Source organism: Archocentrus centrarchus, chromosome 21 (genome assembly GCF_007364275.1).
Source record: "Archocentrus centrarchus isolate MPI-CPG fArcCen1 chromosome 21, fArcCen1, whole genome shotgun sequence".
NCBI lineage: Eukaryota > Metazoa > Chordata > Actinopteri > Cichliformes > Cichlidae > Archocentrus > Archocentrus centrarchus.
The window spans coordinates 14927812-14951832 of NC_044366.1; the positions used below are offsets into that span (position 1 = coordinate 14927812).

General features: G+C 40.9%; 1 protein-coding gene across 2 annotated transcripts in view; it reads left to right on the forward strand.

The window, feature by feature from the left end:
- Positions 1-7286: 7286 nt before the first annotated feature.
- LOC115800470 (sacsin-like) overlaps positions 7287-24021 on the forward strand; it is a 30638-nt gene continuing 13903 nt past the window's right edge. The window contains exons 1-6 of one of the 2 annotated variants that reach the window (XM_030757850.1): positions 7287-7400; positions 8039-8114; positions 17599-17644; positions 18738-18825; positions 20127-20238; positions 23837-23983. In XM_030757850.1, the coding sequence (XP_030613710.1) occupies positions 17613-17644; positions 18738-18825; positions 20127-20238; positions 23837-23983 (379 nt within the window). In that variant the 5' untranslated portion in view covers positions 7287-7400; positions 8039-8114; positions 17599-17612. Of the gene's footprint in view, positions 7401-8038; positions 8115-16452; positions 16476-17598; positions 17645-18737; positions 18826-20126; positions 20239-23836; positions 23984-24021 lie in introns of those variants that run through there. The other variant, XM_030757851.1, reaches the window with a different exon arrangement.

Below are 24021 nucleotides of genomic sequence, written 5' to 3' on the forward strand. Positions count from 1 at the left end.
TTGTACACAGCACATTGTATTCCCATTCTGGTGTGATCTTGGTCACAGGACTTGTCTCTGATGCAATTTGCACATCTAATTTCATCTTTCGGCGGGCAGTAGGTGAAGATCTCCTTGCATAGCATAGGTGGCAACCTTCCCACATGTTTAGTTCCACTGCTTGCTACACATGTTGGAAAAGCTCACTTGGGTAGGTGAGTTAACATCAGAACCTCCGGTAAAGCGATTGGAAGCTGCAGTCACACCATCAAATCTGTTTTGTCACATTCTGGGGCTCCAGACCTGCTAAGCAGGGTGTTAGCCCAGTCAATGATTAACGGTTGACTGAAGTCTGCATTGCTCCACAGAACTTTCCCTGGATGTGTGGACAATCCATACAAACACCATGACTTCTCCTAGCTCACGTTATATGGTCTGAGGCCTGAGTTGTGGGTGCACACATAGCAGTTGGTGTAGTTCCTGTTGTGGGCCGTGGTGTTCATCAGTTGCCACCACTCGTTGGTTGCATAATCATGTGGGTACTGAGTGTGGTTCAGTTTCGATGTGTGTTTTACTCCCGTATAAGCCATACATGCTCTAAGGACCACCAGGAAATGCAAAAGGCTTGCCATTCTAAGGAGAGTAGAGATCAGCTGTTTTCTTCACGGGTTTGAGACGGAGAACCACTTAAAGGAAACTCCCCCTTTGTAGCCCGACTTCCTGCTCTACTCAGAAGATAATGACCCCCTTTTTTTTTTGCTCCCTTTCTCTCTCCCTTTTTCTTCTCTTTATTTTCCTCTTCTTCAGCCTGTCAGCTCTGGCTGTTACATAGTATGTGGAAAAATAACTCAGATAAATAAAATAAAGGGTTAAAACATCAACAAGAAGAGCCTATTGAGAACCTATAGAGCTCATCTTGAAATAGCAAATATGTTTGGCACAACAACGCATTCAGATCACAGTTCTGCTTGCAAGATCTACCAGACATGACAGGCTTTAAAAAAAAAAAAAAAAAAAAAGAAGATAATGACTCCACCTTCTTGCAGTGACTCAGGTGTATCCACATAGATCTCTCAGCAATTTTTACTGCCGTTGGAGTGGTCAGCAAAACTTTGTAGGGCCCGTCCCACCTTGGATTAGACAAGCACTTCCGCTTGATGACTTTCACCAACACCCAGTCTCCAGGTTGTACTGATGAGTCCTAGGAAAGAGAGAAGGAGATGCTTCTGGCAGTTTATTAGCGTCAATCACTTGTTTCCTTTGTTATAGTTTTCTCATCCAGTCACTTAAATCCTTTTCTTCTTCTATTTTCTCTCCCTCATCATATAATTGCAGCTTAAATGGTCGGCCAAATAATGCTTCATAAGGGGTAACGCCCATTCCTGAGGGGGTAATCCGCATGTACATTTTTACTAAGTCTAAACAGTCAACCCAAGGCTGCCTGTTTCTGTCATAGTTTTCCTCAGTCTGTTTTTAACTGTTCCGTTTGTCCTTTTGATGGAAATATTTTTTATCATTCCAATGTTGATATTTAAAGTTATTATTCCTACTTCTGTTTATTTGCAACTAAACTGCTTTCTACATGGTAATAAAATGCATATTGTGCGTCTAAAAGTAGTAGGAAGATTTGAGGCCTGTTTGAATTGCTCTTATTTGTGGTCAGGCACCAGAAGCCCTGCTATCCCTCCCTAGCAGTCTGCTGTGGCCAAGCAGGCCCTCTCAGATCATCCCCAAAGCATACTCATCTTCTGCTCTAGCCCGGTGTTGAACCTGTTGCTCATTCAAATTCATACTTAGGGGTCTCAGCTCATAAAACTGCCCTTTTTGGGTTCATGTATAGGACACCAGTCATCCTGTTTGCACGTTTTTTGATTTATACTGGTAATAGGGATAAATCTGTCCAGTAGACTTAGCCATAGGCTACCTTGCCTATGTAGCACAGCCAAACATTTTGGAAATGCAAATCAAGAAAGAGTAAATCTGTCTAAGCAACTAGTCTAGAGGCAAATTGGGCCCCACTTTCTCCCTCATATCTGGTCTGTGTAAGTGTGGGCAGTTGTAAATCCTTCTCCAGGAGTACCATAGGATGGCCACAAGGAGGTTGTTTCTGACAAATTATTGTGATGAATTTTTCTTACTGTCTTGTTGATGTATTGAAGATGCGCCAGGATGTTTGTGCCTTTTTAGATAATGTCAGTAGAATTAATGACAGTTTCTAATGTATGCTTACAAAGTGCAGACTCAGCACAAATCTTAGACAAAGAAAGGGAAATAGTATAAATACCACGGTTAGAAGAGGAGAGAGGGGAGAAGAGAAGATGTAGCGACTGTCTTTGTCTGTGTTGTCCATTTTTCCAGCAACTACTAAGGCACAACCTCCCGGGAGGGCTTCTTGCTTTTACTTTTTGCTTTTTGTCCTCTGTTTTTTTGTGTTTGTATATTTCTAAGTACTAGTAACTTTTTGCAACAGAGCTTGCTCATCGCCATGGATCATCTGGACAGTTTGATTTTATTTGGACTCATACTGTACTTAATCTCAGCACGGGCTCCCCTTGGTCGGAGGGAGTGATAAGGAAGCCGGGGCATGATCATCAGGTTCTTTCTTCTTTTCTGTTACTCTGTGTGTGTATGTCAGTCTTCACTATGCTACTGTCTGTGTCTTTTTAACTATTGGTGTGCAACTAAGATGTCTAACAAACAGCCTGCATCAGAACCTGCTCAACCCTGTGATTTGTTGGTAACTATGGTTTTAATTGGGTTTTAATTTGCAGTCAAAAAGGAATATGGAGACCCCTAAAATGTATCCTACACTTTCCACTAGCCCTGCACTTTGTGGGTGGTAGGCACAGTGGTTTTTCAGTTCAATTTTCAAATTTTGAGACACCTTGGACACTATTTCATTCACAAAATGTAGTCCATTGTCACTCCATAGTTTTTCTGGAATGCCATAATTAGGGATTATGGTCTTACACAGAGCCTTAGCTACTGTTAATGCATCTGCCTTTGCTGATGGTATGATTTCAACCCATTTGGTGAAAGGGTCTATTAACACAAGGCAAACTGCCTCTCTTAGGCCTTACATTGCCCTGTGGGTTCTTTTTGCAGCATGTTAAACACGCTCTACAAAAATTTTTTGAGTAGTTATTGAATCCTTTAGCATAGAAATTTTCATTGATCATTTGTATCATACCCCCTGTTGACACATGACAAGGTCCATGGGTCAGAATTGCTGCTGTTCTAAACAAAGATCTAAGGAGTACAGGTTTGTTGTCTATTTGATAAAGATTGTCTTTTAATAATACTCCAGATTTCAGCCACTGTTCCACTTCTGCTTTTGGTGCTTGAGTTTGCATGTCCTGCAAAACGTCCTGTCATATGGGTTGCTGCAAGTGTAGATAACTGTCACTGTTGCCATAGAGACCTTGCGTGGCCTCTTTTGCGGTTTTGTCTGCAAAGGCGTTGCCTTTCGTAACTGGGTCTTCGCCTGTGGTATGTGCAGCATATTTACATACAGCTATGTGTTTGGGCAACATAATGGCTTCAAGGAGCTTTGTTAGCAGCTCAACATGTTTTACAGGTTTACCGGTGGAGGTCATCATACCTCTCCTAGCCCACTGGCTTGCAAATAAATGTACAATGGAAAATGCATTTTGGTTGTCAGTGTAAATTGTTACATCTCAGCAAAAAGCTATTTAAGCATAAAAATTCAAAAACAATAAATAATACAGCTTCATCAACTGCACCAAAGAATAAAACAATTAAATGTGGATTGTTAAACATTAGGTCTCTCTCTTCCAAGTCCCTATTAGTAAATGATTTAATAATTGATCAACGTATTGATTTATTCTGCCTTACAGAAACCTGGTTACAGCAGGATGAATATGTTAGTTTAAATGAATCAACACCCCCGAGTCACAGTAACTGTCAGAATGCTCGAAGCACAGGTCGAGGAGGAGGATTAGCTGCAATCTTCAATTCCAGCTTATTAATTAATCAAAGACCCAGACAAAGTTTTCATTCTTTTGAAAGCCTGACTCTTAGTCTTGTCCATCCTAATTGGGAAAATCAAAAACCTGTTTTATTTGTTATTATCTATCGTCCACCTGGTCCTTACTCAGAGTTTCTGTCTGATTTCTCAGACTTTTTATCTGATTTAGTGCTCAGTTCAGATAAAATAATTATAGTGGGTGATTTTAACATCCATGTAGATGCTGAGAATGACAGCCTCAACACTGCATTTAATCTATTGTTAGATTCAATTGGCTTCTCTCAAAATGTAAAGGAGCCCACCCACCACTTTAATCATACTCTGGATCTTGTCCTGACATATGGCATAGAAACTGAAGACTTAACAGTATTCCCTGAAAGCCCCCTCCTGTCTGATCATTTCTTAGTAAAATTTACATTTACTTTAATGGATTACACAGCAGTGGGGAATAAGTTTTATTACAGTAGAAGTCTTTCTGAAAGTGCTGTAACTAAGTTTAAGGATCTAATTCCTTCATTGTTATGCTCTTCAGTGCCATGTGCCAACACAGTGCAGAGCAGCTACCTAAACTCTGCTCCCAGTGAGGTCGATTATCTCGTCAATAGTTTTACATCCTCACTGCGTATAACTTTGGATACTGTGGCTCCTCTGAAAAGGAAAGCTTCAAATCAGAAGTGCCTGACTCCGTGGTATAATTCACAAACGCACAGCTTAAAGCAGATAACCCGAAAGCTGGAGAGGTAATGGCATCTCACTAAATTAGAAGATGCTCATTTAGCCTGGAAAAATAGTTTATTGCTCTATAAAAAAGCCCTCCGTAAAGCTAGGACATCTTACTATTCATCATTAATTGAAGAAAATAAGAACAACCCCAGGTTTCTTTTCAGCACTGTAGCCAGGCTGACAAAGAGTCAGAGCTCTGTAGAGCCGAGTATTCCTTTCACGTTAACTAGTAGTGACTTCATGGATTTCTTTACAAATAAAATTTTAGACATTCGAGAAAAAATTATTCATAACCATCTCAAAGATTATTCTTCATGTTCGGCTGCTTTCAGCGCTGCTGGTATTTGTTTTGACTCTTTTGCTCCAGTTGATCTTTCAGAGTTAACTTCAATAGTTACTTCCTCCAAACCAGCAACATGTTTGTTAGATCCCATTCCTACTAGACTGTTCAAAGAAATCTTTCCAATTATTGATGCTTCAATCTTAAAAATGATCAATCAGTCTTTATTAGTTGGCTATGTACCACAGACCTTCAAGGTGGCTGTAATTAAACCTCTACTTAAAAAGCCATCACTTGATCCAGCTGTCTTAGCTAATTATAGGCCAATCTCCAACCTTCCTTTTCTCTCAAAGATTCTTGAAAGAGTAGTTGTAAAACAGCTCACTGATCATCTGCAGAGGAACGGTTTATTTGAAGAGTTTCAGTCAGGTTTCAGAATTCATCACAGTACAGAAACAGCATTAGTGAAGGTTACCAATGATCTTCTTAGAGCCTCTGACAGTGGATTCATCTCTGTTCTTGTCCTGTTGGACCTCAGTGCAGCTTTTGATACTGTTGACCATAACATTTTATTACAGAGATTAGAGCTTGCTATAGGTATTAAAGGTACTGCACTGCAGTGGTTTGAATCATATTTATCTCATAGACTCCAATTTGTTCATGTAAATGGGGAGTCTTCTTCACACACTAAGGATAATAATGGAGTTCCACAGGGTTCTGTGCTAGGACCAATTTTATTTACATTATACATGCTTCCCTTAGGCAGTATTATTAGAAAGCACTGCATCAATTTTCATTGTTATGCAGATGATACTCAGCTTTACCTATCAATGAAGCCAGATGACACACATCAATTAATTAAACTGCAGGAATGTCTTAAAGACATTAAGGCCTGGATGACCTCTAATTTCCTGCTTCTAAATTCAGATAAAACTGAAATTCTTGTTCTCGGCCCCACAAATCTTAGAAACATGGTGTCTAACCAGATACTTACTCTGGATGGCATTACTTTGGCCTCCAGTAACACTGTGAGAAATCTTGGAGTCATTTTTGACCAGGATATGTCTTTCAATGCACATATTAAACAAATATGTAGGACCGCTTTTTTGCATTTGCGCAATATTTCTAAAATTAGAAACATCCTTTCTCAGAGTGATGCTGAAAAGCTCATTCATGCATTTATTACTTCTAGGCTGGATTATTGTAATTCATTATTATCAGGCTGTCCTAAAAGCTCCCTGAAAAGCCTTCAGCTGATCCAAAATGCTGCAGCTAGAGTACTGACAGGGACTAGAAAGAGAGAGCAGATTTCTCCCATATTGGCTTCTCTTCATTGGCTCCCTGTTAAATCTAGAATAGAATTTAAAATTCTTCTCTTCACATACAAGGTCTTGAATAATCAGGCACCATCTTATCTCAAAGACCTCATAGTACCATATCACCCCAACAGAGCACTTCGCTCTCAGACTGCTGGCTTACTTGTGGTTCCTAGGATACTTAAGAGTAGAATGGGAGGCAGAGCCTTCAGCTTTCAGGCGCCTCTTCTGTGGAACCAGCTTCCAGCTTGGATTCGGGAGACAGACACCCTCTCTATTTTTAAGATTAGGCTTAAAACTTTCCTTTATGATAAAGCTTATAGTTAGGGCTGGATCAGGTGACCCTGAACCATCCCTTAGTTATGCTGCTATAGGCCTAGTCTGCTGGGGGGTTCACATAATGCACTGTTTCTCATTCACCTTATTTACTTTGTTTATACTCCACTCTGCATTTAATCATTAATTGATATTAATCTCTGGCTCTCTTCCACAGCATGTCTTTCTCTCCCCTCAGCCCAACCGGTCGCGGCAGATGACTGCCCCTCCCTGAGCCTGGTTCTGCTGGAGGTTTCTTCCTGTTAAAAGGGAGTTTTTCCTTTCCACTGTCGCCAAGTGCTGCTCATAGGGGGTCGTTTTGACTGTTGGGTTTTCTCTGTATTATTGTAGGGTCTTTACCCACAATACAAAGCGCCTTGAGGCGACAGTTTGTTGTGATTTGGCGCTATATAAATAAAATTGAATTGAATTGAATTGAATTGAATCTTTGTTCTCATATAAAATGCAAGCTTCTATAAGTGCTACCAATTCTGCTGCTTGAACAGAATAATGTGAATGCAGCTGTTCTGCTTTTACTGTGTGTGTATTCGTTACCACAGCATAGCCTGTCTCTGTCTTCCCTTGCATATTTTTTCTACTGGAGCCACCTACAAACACTACGTCACCCTTCTCCAGGGGAGTGTCTTGTAGGTCAGTTCTAAGTTTACTATTGTGTTCTGCAAGAGCCTTACAGTCATGTGGTGTTGTAACAGAGTAGCAGGATTTAAAGTGGTACATCGTTCTACAGTAAGATGAGGTTGTGAGAGTAACAGAGCTATGCGACTCAGGTGCCTTGCCGGTGAGAGAAAAGTCATTTTACTTTGTAACAATAATATTGACACAGCATGAGGCACTTTAAGTGTGAGAGGGTGAAAGAGGACTAATTCACTCGAGGATTCCACTGCCATTGCTGCGGCACATATAGCCTGTACACATGGTGGCAACGCTTGGGATACTGCATCCAAACGTTTTGAATAATAAGCAATGGGCCGCAATTTTTCCCCAAAGGTTTGCAACAAAGCTGTGGTCATAAAACCATCCTTACAATCTACAGTCTGAATAAATGGTTTAGTGTAGTCGGGTAAAGGTAATGTCATACTTGTCACTAAGGCTTGTTTCACTTCAACAAATGCTTGTTCAGCTTCTGTGGTTCAGGAAATAATGTCAGACATTGCCATTGGAACTTCATGTATGACAGAAAGCAACAGTTGTGTTAGTTGAGCATAGTTTGGGACCCAAGCCCTGCAATAGTTGCACAGGCCTAAAAAGGTAAGCATCTGCTTCTTAGTCTGTGTCTTTTGGAACTTGCATAATGGCTGTTTTCCTTGAATCCAAGAGCCTGCGGCCTTGCTGTGACAGCATATGATCTAGATATTTCACTTCCTGTTTCACCCACTGCAGCTTGTCAATGCTGACTTTGTTTCCTGTTTTTGCAAGATGTTTCAGTACCTCTAAAGATTCAGCTCTGCAGTTCTCTTCTGTGTCAGAGGCTATCAAAATGTCATCAACATAAGTAAGTACTTGTGAGTGATTTGGAATTTGCAGTTGTGACATGCAATTATTGACTGCTTGGGAAATATTGTCAGGAGGTCCGTGAATTCTTGTGGTAAACATGTGAAACAGTATTTTTTCCCTCTGTATGTAAAGATGAACCAATCTTTTGAATCTTCATGCAATGGAATAGAGAAGAAAGCATTACTCAGGTCTACAACTGTAACAGGGTTTATACAGGAATCCTAGAGTTAATTTACTACCTTTTACTACCTATTTTTACTACCTCTAAAATATTTTTACTACCAGGAAGAAATCGAGCAGCAGCCTTTTTTGGGGTAGCGGTGGATTCACAGCACTAAGCCATGTACAATGATCGCCCATCTCTCACCAAAGATAAAACTTTATCCCACTTACTTGAAGGTGTAACTGTGACCTTGTCTTGACTAAGACCTCATACACATTAATATTCCAAACACATTTCAAAAAGTGGCGCAGTAGGTAGGTGCCTGTCTTGCAGCCGGTGGTTTGCTGGTTTGAGTCCCTGTCCCTGTGCTGCGTTGTGTCCTTGGGCAAGACACTTGAACCACATTGCCCAACAGTAGTGCCGGTCTCTGGCTGCATGACCGCAGATGCTCGTCTCTGGATGAGTGATCTGGAACAATCATTTCATTGTGTGCCTTGTGCGCACAATGACAATGAGTTGAATCTATCTAAATTTGTTTTTTTAAGAATATAAACAAAATGCAATGAAATTGAAGTTTCACAAGCCGATTATTTATTTTTCAATACAATATTGGAATACTGGTTTGCTGCTGAGGTGTGACGGCAATACTTGTGCTCGTAGCTGACCTTGAGGTTGCAGTCGCAGCGCTTTGTGTAGCACCAAAAAACAAAATAGGGATCTGCTCAACACGCGCACGAATCCACTGCTGGTGAATGGTGGATGCTCGGTGTGATTTGATCGCCGTCACACCGTTTCAGGTCAAATTTATATTTTTTCTGCACACTTTAGAAAACGCCTCTTGATCATTCCCCATGACCGGCTTAACCCTCTGGGGTCCAGGGTATATTTGGCCATTTTTGACTATTTTTGCTTTTAGCTTCATAGTTGATCTTAGAAACTGTTTACCTTGCTTTGTTTGGTATCATTTTTTTTTTGCAGCACGATCTCATGTGTGTGACTGTTAGTTATTCTATCATTTTGACATACTGTATTAAGACATTGTACTTACAATCACATAAAAACATAAAATCAGAGTAGAAAAAAGTTAAAAATCACAAACATGCTTAACGAATTATTTTTACAATTAAAATGCAAATATAATTTGTAAATTTGCAAAACTTGTGTAAAAAATATAGTAAATAAAGTTAAATACAACTATTCACATTAAAATGCAGGAAAGGCCTCAGGTGTTTTTGTGTACAACTATTGGCAGAGCAATCAGGACTCACATTAAGATGCTAGACAAATTATTTATGCCACCTCAAAAAACAGTTTCTGTCCTCCACAAGACTGAGGGGCCCATCACAGGCAAAACTTGCCAGTAATGTTGTCTCTTTTACCACGTTTTCACCTGCTCCGCAGCAGTCAAATGCACCCAAATGCATCGTCTTACCGCATAATTTTCTGATTGGTTGATTTTCCCACCAATAGGAAAGGGGTTGTCGGGAATTTTGTTTTGTTGTTTTTATTAGCAAGCACTTCCTGTTAGCGAAACTCACATTTTCGCCATTTCTTTATGCACAAAATGCGCATCGAAGGTGAGGACAATATACAGGAAAAAGCATGGCGTAAATTATTGGGCATAACTCTGGTTTTACTTGGCCTATCAACGTAATTTAAAAACTGGTACATAGTTTGAAGTCTGCACTTTCGATTCATGGCATCAGCTACGTCATCTAAAATCGGCGATGTCATTTTGACACGCCAGCACGTCCGTGCACTCCGGAGGGTTAAGCCAGTCTTTGCCGGGTCATCGAGCCAAAGTTGTGAAAACTACATTTTCCCATGACGAGGCGCAAAATGACTCCGCGCATGCGTACAGCAGATCGGAAAGTGGAACCGCTCGTCTATCAACATCAGCTTGGGTCCTGCTGAGTGGTTATATTTCTATACAGATCTTATAGTTAAACGAACTTAAAGCAAAAAGTTTGCATCAATGGAAAAGTCAAAATATATTGAAGGGGTGATGAAAAATTTACTACCAAGTCAAATTCTGTTTACTACCTTTTACTACCTTTTACTAGCCTTAATTTGACCTCATTTAATTTACTACCTTTTACTACCCCGCGGAAACCCTGTGTAAACCATTTCTTCTCTGGAGTCAGTTGATTCACCAATGTGTGTGGATCTGGAACGCAGGGTGCTCTGGTTTGCACAGCTTGATTTAACAGCTTCTCTGCCCAGAAGGTTAACTGGACACTCAGGACTCAACACTACAGGTCCCTGGCTGCAGGCCCCTGTATCTGGGTCACTCAGCATTACCAGAGTTGAGAGAGAAAGAGCACTCTGCTGCCCATTAGCTGATTTTACATTAGGGCTCATCGATTAACTCGATTCTAAAAAATTATCGACACAAATTTACTGTCAATGCTTCATTTAAACTCCCCAGCGCTCAGCTGTCTCGGTGTAAGCAGCGCTCCTCACTAGCATTAGAGGAATTAGTGCTCCGTCGTCTTTTTTTTGGGTTTATTGGTGGCTGGCAAACCAACATAGAACTGCATTACTGCCACCTACTGGACTGGAGTGTGAATCACGCACACACACACAGAGATTCTAAAAAGCTCTCCGTCGCTGCGATGGATTTCCTTTAACACAGAGTGGATCATCGCTAGAGTTGCCACCTGTCTCGTAAAATACAGAACCCCGTATGTTACGGGACTCCGTGGAATACGGCTCCGTAACATGCGGGGGTTCCGTACTATCGCTGACATGCATTTCCACGCCTCCACTGCTCTCTGTGTGTCTGTGTGTGTTGTGTTCGCTGACAATTTCAGCTGTTATTTTTGTCTTTACTTCAACTGTAGCTACCAGAACTGGTTTGCTAGAGTGCGGGCCATTAGCACTAGCGATGGCTCGGTACCGGAAGGCCCGCCCCCAGGACCAAGAGGCCCCGTCAAAATATTTTTTTTTAATCCCTTATTAGTGACTAAATATAGACCTGCAGTAGAAACGTATTTTTGAGAATGCTTGTGAATACAAAGCATTACAACATTACTCACACATGCGCCATGGCTCCCACAGCCACTAGTTTTTCAAAACACTCATAGCAGGCAGCGGTTTTAACTGCGCAAGCGCAGAGAGACGGTGAGCTCAAGTAGTGCAAAAGGAAACGTTTTTCCAGCGTCCAAAACAGCAGCTTTTTCTTTTAGTAACCACCATTAAAATCTTTACTGGGAAACAGCTGGAGGTCCTTCATCAAGCACCTGATCAGCAAGTGTTAAGGTGAAGAAAAGAGAACTTTGTAGCTGCTTCATCCACCGCTGTTGCACGGCAAAAAACTGCAGTACGGAAGTTAAAATATGTAGATAAACTGTTAATAAAAAAAGTATTTCTTATCCGATTACTCGATTAATCGATGGAATAATCGATAGAATACTCGATTACTAAAATAATCGTTTTATGCAGCCCTATTTTACATACACCTTTTTTCTGGATTCCCGAGAGTCTGAGATTGACTCTTTCACTACTGTTCTATCTGCTCCTGAGTCACAGAGGAATTCAATTGATTTGCCATTAACTGTTAGGATTATTAAAGGTTTTTGGCCAGGTTTAGATATAGCCACCAAGATTAGCTGAAAATTTAAATTGGTAGATTCGGGGGGGTCTTCTCCATTTAGTCATGCTAAATTCTGGAAGCCAGGATTGTAGGGAGGATCTCTATTTTGATGTTTTTTTGTTTTTGCAGTGTCGAGCAAAGTGACCTTCCTGTCCACACTAGTAACATGCTGTGTTACTATAGTTCCCTCTAAATTGTTTTCCTCGACCACGGCCTTTGTTTCGGTTTCCTAACTGTTTTTGACCCCCTGATTTAACACCTCCCATCATAATGATGGGAAGTGTTAAATCAGGGGGCTTAGGAGAGTTTCCTCTCCTAAGCTGTCACTACAGAGAAACACTTGTGTTGGCTTTTTATCTTTCTTTTTTGTGATTACCTCTTCTGCATGACTTGCCCAATTCATTGTTTCAATCAGAGTGCCAGTGGTGTGATTTACATTATGTTTTCTGATGAAATCTGCATATTTTGGATGGAATCCTGACATCAAAGCCTGTTTTAGCTGTCTTTGATGAGGGCCGTTTACATCTGTGCTCTCTGGTATGCCACTGTACACTCTAAATAAACACTTACTCTAATCTGTCTCTGAACTCAAAAACACCTTCCCCCTCCTTTTGTTTGCAATGGTGTATTTTGTCATAGTTTGGTGGAGAAAACAGGTTTTCTTTTGTCTTGGTTATAATTTGTTCGAGTGCTTCAGTTAGTGCGGTCCGCACCTCCATTGTTGAGGCTGCTGCTCAGAGCTGTGGCTGCAAGGTGGTTGGTGCTTGTCGTGGTGGTAACCCCCGAACCAGATGGTGGTCACCCGAAGTGAAGGGAGCTATCAAGCTGAAGAAGGAGTCCTCCGGAGGCAGCTGACTGGTATCAGCAGGCCAAGCTGAATGCAGCTCGGGCAGTGGCTGAAACAAAAACTCGAGTGTGGGAGGAGTTTGGTGAGGCTATGGAAAAAGACTTTCAGACAGAATCGAAGTGATTCTGGCAAACTGTCAGGCGACTCAGGAGAGGAATGCGGTGCTCCACTCACATGGTTTATATTGCGGGTGGGGGGCTGCTGACTTCAACTGAGGCTATAGTCGGACGGCGGAAGGAATACTTCGAGGACCTCCTGATTCCCACGACACGCCTTCTGTAGTGGAAGCAGAGTCTGGGGACGAGAGGGATGACTTGCCCATCACTAGGGGGTGAGGTCACTGAGGTGTTTAAACAACTCCTTGGTGGCAGGGCCCCTGCGGTGGAGGAGATTCACCCTGAGATCCTGAAGGCTCTGGATGTTGTAGGGCTGTCTTGGTTAACACGCCTCTGCAACATTGCGTGGAGATCTGGGACAGTGCCATTGGATTGGCAGACCGGGATGGTGCTCCCCATCTTTAAGAAGGGAAACCAGAATGTGTGCTCCAACTTTCATGGGATCACACTCCTTAGCCTCCCTGGTAAGGTCTATGCCAGGGTGCTGGAAAGGAGGGTCTGCCCGTTAGTCGAACCTTGGATCCAGGAGGAACAATGCGTCTTTCGTCCCGGTCATGGAATGCTGGACCAGCTCTTTATCCTCTCAAGGATATTCGAGTGGGCGTGGGAGTTTGTCCAAGCAGTCTACACGTGCTTTGTGGACTTGGAGAAGGCATTCAACTGTGTCCCTCGGGGTATCCTGTGGGAGGTCCTGCAGGAGTATGAGGTGTCTGGCCCGTTGTTGCGGGCCATTCAGTCTCTGTACAACTGCAGTGAGAGCTTGGTAATAAGGTAATAAGTCTGATTCGTTTCCTGTGGGTGTTGGACTCCATCAAGGCTGCCCTTTGTCACAGACTCTATTCATAATTTTTATGGACAGAATTTCTAGGCATAGCCAGGTGACGGAAAGCTTCTTCCTTGGTGGCCTCAGAGTCTCATCTCTGCTCTTTGCACAAGATCCGGTCCCGTGGCCTCCAGCTCGCAGTGGAATGGTTCGCAGCCGAGTTTGAAGCAGCTGGCATGAGAATCAGCACCTCTAAGTCTGAGGCCAGGGTCCTCAGCCAGAAAAGGGTGGAGTGCCCTCTCTGGCTCAGGGATGAGTCCATGCCCCAAGTGGAGGAGTTCAAGTATCTTGGGGTCTTGTTCAGGAGTGACGGGAGAAGGGAACGGGAGAGCAACAGACGGATCAGGGCCACTTCTGCAGTGATGCGAACGCTGCACCGGTCTGCCGTGGTGAAGAGGGAGCTTAGTGTAAAAGCGAATCTCTCGATTTACCGGTCAGTCTATGCTTTTATCCTCACCTATGGTCAGGAACTTTGGGTAGTGACCGAAAAAATAAGATCGCGAATACAAGTGGTAGAAATGAGTTTCCTTTGAAGGGTGACTGACCTCTCCTTTAGAGATAAGGTGCGGAGTGCGGCCATCAGGGAGGGGCTCAGAGTACAGCCGCTGCTCCTCCACATCGAAAAGAGCCAGGTGAGGTGGCTTGGGCATCCTGGCCACCTCTTGGGTGAGGTGTTCCGGGCATGTCCCACCAGGAGGAGGCCCCGTTGTAGACCCAGGACACACTGGGGAGATTATATCTCTCAGCTGGCCTGGGAACACCTTGGGGTCCCTCCGGATGAGCTGGATGAGGTGGTTAGGGAGAAGGAAGCCTGGGCTTCTCTGCTTAGGCTCCTGCCCCTGCAGCCCGGCCCCGGATAAGCGGAAGCGAATGGATGGATTTGATACATAGGTTAGTTACAAATAGTGTGTTATGTAACACCCCCACCCCCCAACACACGCACACACATTCAGTTTGGTCAAAGTGTTACATCCAGGGGCGGAGCTTCTGGAGGGGCTGGCTAGCGGGGGCCCGGATGGGAAAGAGGAGAGGTGAATAAGATTTCAGGTAGCCAGGCCTCTGTCACGTCCGAGGCAAGGTGGAGAAGGAGGGCCCTGTCTTGATATCGCAATATGCATGGCTCAATGTGCACAGTATACAACCCACTATATATCACCCATCATTCATGTTTTACATGGGGGTTTTAAAGGTTGCCACAGTCAGGACTGAGTGATGGTTGCTCAAAACTTTACAAGACCGACTGACTTTAGTGATTGTAGTAGGTGTAAAATATTGAATAAGATGTTGATAAGATGTAAGATCTTTATTTTCACTCTAAAGGCCCTTTCACACCGGATGTGTTGCATAAAAACGACATGAAATTCCGAATCTTTCGGATGTGAACTTGTCGTGTAACCTATATACACACCGGACGCACTGCGTTTTTGCAACTGATATCGCAATATGCATGGCTCAAATCATTGGTGATTAAGGGGTTTCTTTCAACAGTCCATTTAAATAAAATTTGTTAATGATGGATTCAGTGGTAGTGTTAACTTTTGTCGGTTTGTTGACTCAATCCATCAATATATCTATATGACTATTTCATTTTCCAGTAACTGAAAGTATTAAATCACTCTCCTTTGCACCCTTTTCACTTGTTTTTTTTCTTGAACACATACACATGCTGTCCAGTGACATCATTCACTCTTTCAAATGAAATGCCCTCAAGCTTTTAACAAGAACTTTCTATTGTTTGTCTGAATCATTGCACAGATTCACAGTCAGATTTGGGACTGCGACGATTTGATGGCAAATTATTGTCATTCACTCTGGACTTTTCCCAGTCCTCCCATCATTCTCCTAAATTTTCTTAACCAACAGCTAACCTGCAAACAGATTGCAACATTTACTCTGCAGCTGAAGGTGGTGCTGAGTGAGGGCTATGTGAGAGCTTTTCCTCTGCTACCACCGGGCATGTACACACACAGGACAGGTTCACAATTTGCAACTGAATGTGAGAAAAAGAAGTCTAGCATGAATGAAATAGATCACCTTAAAAAATTAAATACTGTGATTTTAGAGCATCATATTATGGTGAAAATCACACAGACATATGCTGTAATCTGTGTGAGATCTAGATATCTAGAAGCTGGTCCACTGGAAATGATTTTTGAATGATGGATTCTATAAATGAGGGTGCCTTTTTGATATAGAGGACCAGTTCATCCAGTCAGTCTGTGAGGACCTGTAGTTAATGGGCTTCTTTCTTTTGTCCCAGCAAGGCTAAATCTGTTTTGGGCTAGCTGAAGAAGATGCTGTGAGTTTGATCAGACTATCTCATTCAGTTACACTCTTTATGGATCAAACAGACGATCGTGAGAGACATGCAAATAGTATACTAGCAGCCTACCAACTGTTACAGACCGTGCCTTAAGCAATACGAAGGATATTTGAGGATGCAAGTAGCAAACACAGATTGTTCATCCTTCCTAAGAACTGTACTTGAATTTAAGTACTTATCTTACGAAGTAAAAACAACTGTGGGTTGCATTTCCTCTTTTTTCCTGCAAGAAGAAACTGCATCATCATCATCATCATCATCATCATCTAGAACAACGGTGCTCAGAAAGTTTCGTTTCATCTGGCAAATCGGAGGAAATCCTGTCGTGGATTTGCCACTTCTGTTCCAGTCGGTTTCGTTTCTAAAGAGATGACAGAATTCAGTGAAGAAGCGCTGCTGTGATTGGACATCAGCAGCCTTTATATACAGCAGGCTGACGCAGCATCACTAGTTTCTCTGGACCCGCTAGGACCCTTCACCATTATGACTGCGGTACTGTGATTTTTATGTATTTAGTTTATTGTGGTATTTCGGTAGGCTGCTAGCTAAGTAATAAGGTTAAAATGGGAAATACACACAGAACGTAAACAGTGTATTCATGGAATACAAATATTAATAGGTTAATTTACTTTCTGTTTGAATAAATATTTTCTTTACTTTTATCAAATTCTATATATATTATTTTCTTATTGAGTTCAGCATTTATCTGATTGTATTTACTCCTTTGCTGTTATTTAAAGTACAGATGCCTGGGAGTATCAGATCAACAAAGAGGACTCACAGGAGCATTTTCAGTGGGCATCATCAACCGCAGCTCTAATGCTGTTGGTTGTTCAGACATGTCCCTCAGAATTGAGGATAAATTACTTATAAACATAAATTATTGTTAATTCACTGTGAATTTATTCCAGTGTACTACAGGGATACTCAGCAAAAATCATCAGACCATCTGAAGAAAACCAGAAAACCTCTAAAATATAGAAGAGGACTGGCAGTTTTTTGTTTTTTTTTTTCATATTTTCTGAGGTTTGAAGAAAGCACAGTTAGCCTGCTTTGTAAACTAAGCAACAGGTTTACCTGTGTTTCTAAATATTATAAATGTTAACAAACCTTTAATATCATCACAAAATTATCTCAGTTATCTGGTCTACAGAAATTCGTGGTCAACTCAATGACAGCAAGGTGCCCAGGTCCTGTAGCTACAAAACAAGCCCAAATCATCCCCCCTCCATCACCGTGCTTGTTCTGGTATGAGGTGTTTGTGCTGATATGCTGCGTTTGGCTTACTGAAAGTTTGGTTCTGTGCATTTTGGTTAAACTTATCCAATTTGGTCGATGCCTTTTCCCAGGGAAAATTAGCAGGTGCTTTAAGTGTTTTCCATTTAATCAAAAGCGTTTGATTAGCAGCACTTCTTTGATTCCGATGGAAGCAGTAAGGGTATACGTGAGTTTTTTACAGACTGCAAATGCATTTTGGCTTCGCTTTTGTTAACTAAATAATGACTTAGTGTAATATATCATGTGTTGGTGTTCACCTGAGGTTCCATTTACCTATTTTTAACTTTTTCACATGGCAGTAAGTTTGCTGTATCACAGTATTCTGACTTTCTTACAGCAACCCACTCTGGAATGATGAGTCTGAAAGCAAAGAAAAAAGCCCGGTGAGTTACTCCCTTTCTCCCTTGCTCCCTGCTTAAAGATCAAATTCTTTATTTAGCTCATTACTAACTACTGGTCAGTTTCCTCTGGTTAAAATTAATTAGGGCCTGAAAATATTTTCAGCATTAACACAGCTGTTTATCTCTTAGTCTGAACATAGTGTAGAAACAGAGCAGGAAAAAAAGTCATTATTAAGTCATTTTGCTCTCAAGTCAATTACACAATGTATGCCAGTAAAAAATGTTCTAATTTAGACTTTCAACATCATGACCAAATGTGTGAGTTATGTAACAAGGCACATTTGCTATGTCACATTATCTGCCTTTGAGTTTTTTTTTCTTTCAGTTAAGTTTCTGTGGCAGCCTCAGCTTCTTTTTGTAATCAAATAGATGATTACAGGGGAAGTACTGAAGAAGTTCACAATAGTACAATGATGCAGTTCAGCAATATAAACACTTTATACAGAGTCATGAAGGGATGCCAGTGTCAATAATTAGATGCACCAGAGTCTCCTCAGGCTGGTTTGTGTTGACAGCTTTTACCACATTAACAGGTTCCATATCATTTAATTCCATCACAAAGTATTAGCTCGAATCTGAAGTAAAGAACTTCATGGCCAGAAATATCAAATATGTACTGTACATGTGATAGTCATCCAGTTCTGGTCTCTTGGGTTTAGTTTTGCTTCCCCTGGTCTCGTCAGTGTTATCAGCGTCACCTGTGTTCCCACCTGTTTCCTCTTCCCTCATCAGTCCTCCTGTGTATTTAAGTCCAGTGTTTTCAGTGCCTGTTGTCATGTCGTCGTCTATGTCTCCTGCTGTGTGTCCTGTTCTGCTTAAGTCTGGTATTTTTTCGTATTGAGTTTTGCCACTAGCTCTGCCTAGTCTGGCCTTTTGTTCAAGCACCGGTAATAAAGTGGAATTACCTTTTACGTTTTGCCTGGCGTGTCCTGCATTGGGGTCCTCCTTCCTGCCAGCCACACAGACGTTTCATGACACTTATCCTTACTATTATCATTGCATAAGGAGAACTCACCTGGTTTGATTTGACTGCAGACTCTAGCTTGTCTCTCTTTTATGCTGCTGCTTTGTTTAGGACTTCCTTTGGGGCCACAGCACCGCCCTTCATTGACTACCTGAAAGATATTTTACGTCGATATCCAGATGGTGGACAAATTTTGAAGGTTGGTATAATGTTCTGTCAGAAACACATAACATTTACTTCAGATAATACTTATTTACTTAGAATAATACTTTGCTGGTTAAAGGTCTGGACTGTAGGCAGCCTAAAACCATGCTGTTGAATGAAGTATGCAGTTTAGCATTGTCTTTCTGAAAGATTCAAGCCCCATCCATCCATCCATCAGGAGCATATGTTCTAAAACCTGGAGCCTATCCCAGCTATCATAGGGCGAGAGGCAGAGTACACCCGGGGCAGGTAGCCAGCATGTCACAGGGCCAGATGAGGAACAGATCCAGTTAAAATGGAAATATGGATGTAAACTTGACTGTTTGGTGGAGGCATAACTACAGCATGGCTATAATTCTAGTTCAATCAGATGCCACAGATTTTGTAGGGTTTGCACATTGGACCCTTCACACTGTTGTTCTTGTGCAACTGTCCATATCAAGCTGACATTTTATCAGGTGCCCTGTTTATGTCATTAAGGCAGACAAAATATTAGACTTAATGCAGTACAGTTCAACACTAAAGTAAACATAGCCCTCAATATTATAACAGAGTTAGATCGACAGAAATAACGACCATTTAATAAAATTGAAAACACTTGTTTGTCACTGTATACTGGAGAACAAAGAATAACTGAGAGATGGTAATAAATAATGTTCACTTTGTTGTGGCAGGTAAGAATGAACAGTGTACAGTAAACAGTGTCATACCAAAGATGCAATGATTTAGGTAACTGCAATGAAAGCTATACAATTAAAACAAGCTAAATTTAACAAAAAATAGAGTCAATAATGTAATAAAGCTTTGGGGCGCGTATATGATATCAAATCAAGTACAGTTTGTGAACACCTCCCTCCCACACCAACAACCATCCCACATTCAAAATCACTTAAATCATCTTTCTTTCTGATGCTCTGTTTAAATTCATCTGGTTATCTGGGCCATGTCTACAAGCCATGTGATTGACTGATGAGACATTTGCATTAACAATCAGTTGAACAGGTGTACCTAACAAATTGTCCAGTGAGTGTATATAACTTGACTGAGTGTAGACATTTTGATATGAAAGCAGGAAACTGAAAAGAGTAATTATTTAAGAGGTTATTTAGATGAGTCAGTTTCAGGGTTTGGTATTGTGCATGCTGGTCCATTGTTCATGTTACCTTTCCTGCTACAATTAGTGAAAATTCCTGCTGTTAGAAAGATCTACCAGCTTCCTGCATAGAACTGTGTCAGTGGGTGCTTTGTATTGTATTGCTTTGCTGTTCTCGTAAAGTGGTTTTTATTTGTCAACAGGAGCTGATTCAAAATGCAGATGATGCTCGAGCCACAGAAGTGGTTTTCATCCATGATGAGCGAAGCTATGAGACTGAGAGTCTTTGGACTAAAGAACTGGGAAAATACCAAGGTATCACTAAATAACAGAAATATCTTTTTCAAAACCATTGTTATTTATTTATTTTTTTCCATTAAAGTGATCAAACCAATAAGCAAAAAACATCTCCAATTAAATATGTCTGCCTGAGTTTGTGGTTTTTTGAATTTGTACATTCTGCTTTCCAAGAAGCAGAAAAATTTCTTAGGGGGAGTTTCTTGGGAAGCCCAATGCAAGTGGATTTTGATAATAGGCTATATAAAAGATGTGATGTCACACATTGGTTTATGCACAGTTCTGAATCCTCAGCTTTGACATTTTGGCTGTCATCGGCATTAAATTTTGAAGGTACTACAGGCACTGGGAAGTAAGTAAAGTAAGTAAATTGTAAAGAAAATAAAAATGAAAACAAAAAGCAAACTGCATGCCCAGTTGTCTAATTAAGTTTTGTTATTTTTGATTTTCTATGTAAGAAGTTATTTCTGTTTTCAGTGATAGTGGGTCTTAGGTTGCATATGCTCAGTCATGTCTCTTCACTAATGATCACCACACCATAAAGAGGTGCTTAACAGTACAAGAAAATAACTAAGCTAGAATGAATTCTACATTTCTTCATGAATCCACAAAACAAAGCAAAACCTGCAAAAATAATCAGCATCAACAAGATGCTCTTATTGTACTTGTGATGACAGCTCAAATACTTTGGCTGTTTCTCTGCCAGCACTAAGTTATCAATTAGATATTAATGGCAAGATAAAAGTATCTGTGTGAATCCCAAGTAAACACTTGTGGAGAGGTTAAGATCAATTTTTCATGCCACCAGACTGTCAGCAAAAATGACCATCTGATGATCTGATGTCCTTACTTTGCTTGTGAATTTAACAATGGCCATCCTGTTGTTATCCATATATTTTGAAAAGCAGTGCAGCCAGTGCAGAGCTGCTTTCAGAGACCAATATCTTTTTACATGTAGTTTACTTAAAGACAGTGGTGATACAAGGAAAACATGCGTAACCACTGTCCATTTAGAACCTTTATAAATTATACAGGTCTTACTGATTTTGCTGCTGAGGGTGTTTACCTACACATTCCTACACTTATGCAAATACAGTGTTTGTGTGAGAGGCAGATCCTGCAAAGTTATATTACAATGCAATTCACTATGATATTGAATGCTAAGTTTTGCTAGTGAAAACCAAGTGTACCTATAAAAACTGAACTGCCAGATCTTTTTCTACTACTGAATGGTGTAGAAAATGGAACTATGCTTAAATTGACCATGATAATAAGTATGCTTGCAGCTCTATGGCTTAATACGATTTAAACTTGTACAGGTTGTCAGGTATTTTAACATGGAAATCTGAGGGGAATTACTTTGGAATTACTTTTTTTTTGATGTTGGCTTTATTTTCCAACCCTGCAGGTTCCAGCTTAATTGTAATATGCCGATTAGGAGGGCAGACATAAGGGATTCTATATTAATGTTGTTATTAGTTACATTTACATTAGACTGCAGCTGCAATTTTCTACAGAAAAGCAACTATTTTCACCAGCCATTTGATATCTTACATTTGAATGTGACTTCTATCTCATGATATCCTTTCTGAAATTATATCCTTTTTTTTTTTTTTTTCTCTCCAGCTCTCTGCGGAGATAGTCGCACTTTTCTTTACTCTCCAACCCTTCCTTTTTACCCTGCTTTGCTGCTTGCTGTTTTAGAGCCACTCTTCACACAACTTCCGAACTGGAATTTATAATTATGGATCTGGTCAGCTGGTTTCTCAACACCATTGTTTTGATCAAATTTTCACCATGAGGAGATTGGAGGAAGGAGAACCCTATGCCTTCTTATTAATTGACATTCCAACTGGCGATGTTATGGTTCCTGGGTGGAAGATGACGTGCCTGGCCGTATTGTCAATGTAGGACACACACATTCGGCTTATTGACACTGGGATTTCTAAGAATTGGATCTGGAGATACCTGGCTTGTCGTTACAATTCAGGAAGTCTAAGCAGCTGTCTGGCCTTGGCAAGGCATCTTATGATGGGAATACAGGAAGGTACAGACTCAAACTCAGACTCTGTATATCTGGAGCTGATTCAGAGGGGTAAGATCTTGAAGATGTATGTATCTGTTTCTGCACGGCGAAGAAACAAACCAAGAAGATTCAGATGAATTGGATTTTTTTCACCACAGAGACGTGCCAGAAAGACTGAAGGCTGTCAACAAAGTAATTAGTACAGTCTGTACCTAAAACATGTTGTAGAATCAGAAATTTGGCTCCCTGGTGGCCTTGGACTGCCGCTTATCAAATTGTCTCCGGGATGTTTGTAAACAGATGCTCTATGCCCACACTGTCCTGTCGTCTTCTGACCTGTGTTGGACTGATCTCCCTGACCAAGCTGCTGAGGAACTCTACATCTTATCAGAACTGTTAGCTGAGGAGGGAGTTTGAGTGAGCCCCACTGTAGCCCCCACACCACACCACCACCACCACCACCCCCCGCCTCCGCTGGCTCCCCTTTCCATCCCTCCCCACCCTAGTGCTACCATGCTATATGTTTCTGCTCTATCACAGAGGTGTTTCTAACCTTATACTGTGTTATTTCAATTTCAATTTATTTCAATTTTATTTACTCAAAAACGACCCCTTTCCGGGTATGAGAGTACCATTAAAAAAATTTTTAAGCAACCATAACATCATGCCTCGTGTTTACAGCAGAGGTTTAAAAGTAGTTAAACAAAAAAAAAAAAAGAAACAAGCATAAACATATGAACAATTAAACAGAACAAACTGTAAAATCTGTGAACAATAAATCTGAAGTCAGAATGTGTAAAAATAAAACATTCCTGTTTTAAGAATGTAAACATTCTTAGTTTGGAACAGTACAGAAAACTTACGTATATTTGGACAAGAGAAAAATTTTTGTCTCAGGTACTTTTCACATTGGGTTTTAAAAAATGGGAAAACCAGTATATAATGATATTCATCATATTACAAAGATTACATTCAGCCTGAGTTATATAATTTAAAAAACGACCTTCTGTAATAAGGAGCTGATGGTTTCCACAACGAAATTTAGCAAGAAGTATACGATCATGATGATTCAGGTTAGAGACAAGCTAACTTTCCAAAGAATTTTCAAATTTATGGCGACAATAGTTTGAACATAACCTATTACACCGGATTTCACCATACCAATTTTGCTTATAAATATCATCAATTCTCCGACTAATGGTATTCCTAAGCCAATCAGCATCAATTAACATCAATTGTGTATGTGTGTATGTATACAAAGTATGAGATGATTTTTTTTTCCTCACTCATCCCTATATGTTTTCACTATTGTTTCTGTCTTTTTAATGACAGTGCCTCCAGAAGGGGGAAAGCATGGCCACAGTTCACCTATCTCCGCATGTTTGGTTGTTTTTCTTCTTGGATCGGTGTTCTGTTAACTGTAATTTCCCCATTGTGGGATCAATAAAGTATCATCATCTTCATCATCATCATCAAAATCTCATTGATTGCACGCTGGGAAGGAGATCAAAATAGTTTTTTCCAGAGAATGCATCACTAACACATAGATACCTTAAGCATAACACATGAGGATGTTTTGTTTTTGTAAAGGTCCTGCTCTCTATGCCTACAACAATGCTGCATTCACTGATGAAGACTGGGAAGGAATTCAGATGGCTGGAAGGAGTGTGAAGCGTGATGACCCAAACAAAGTCGGGAGGTTTGGAATCGGCTTCAACTCTGTTTACCACATAACAGGTGAAACTATGTATATTTATTGTGCTTGTATGAGCAGT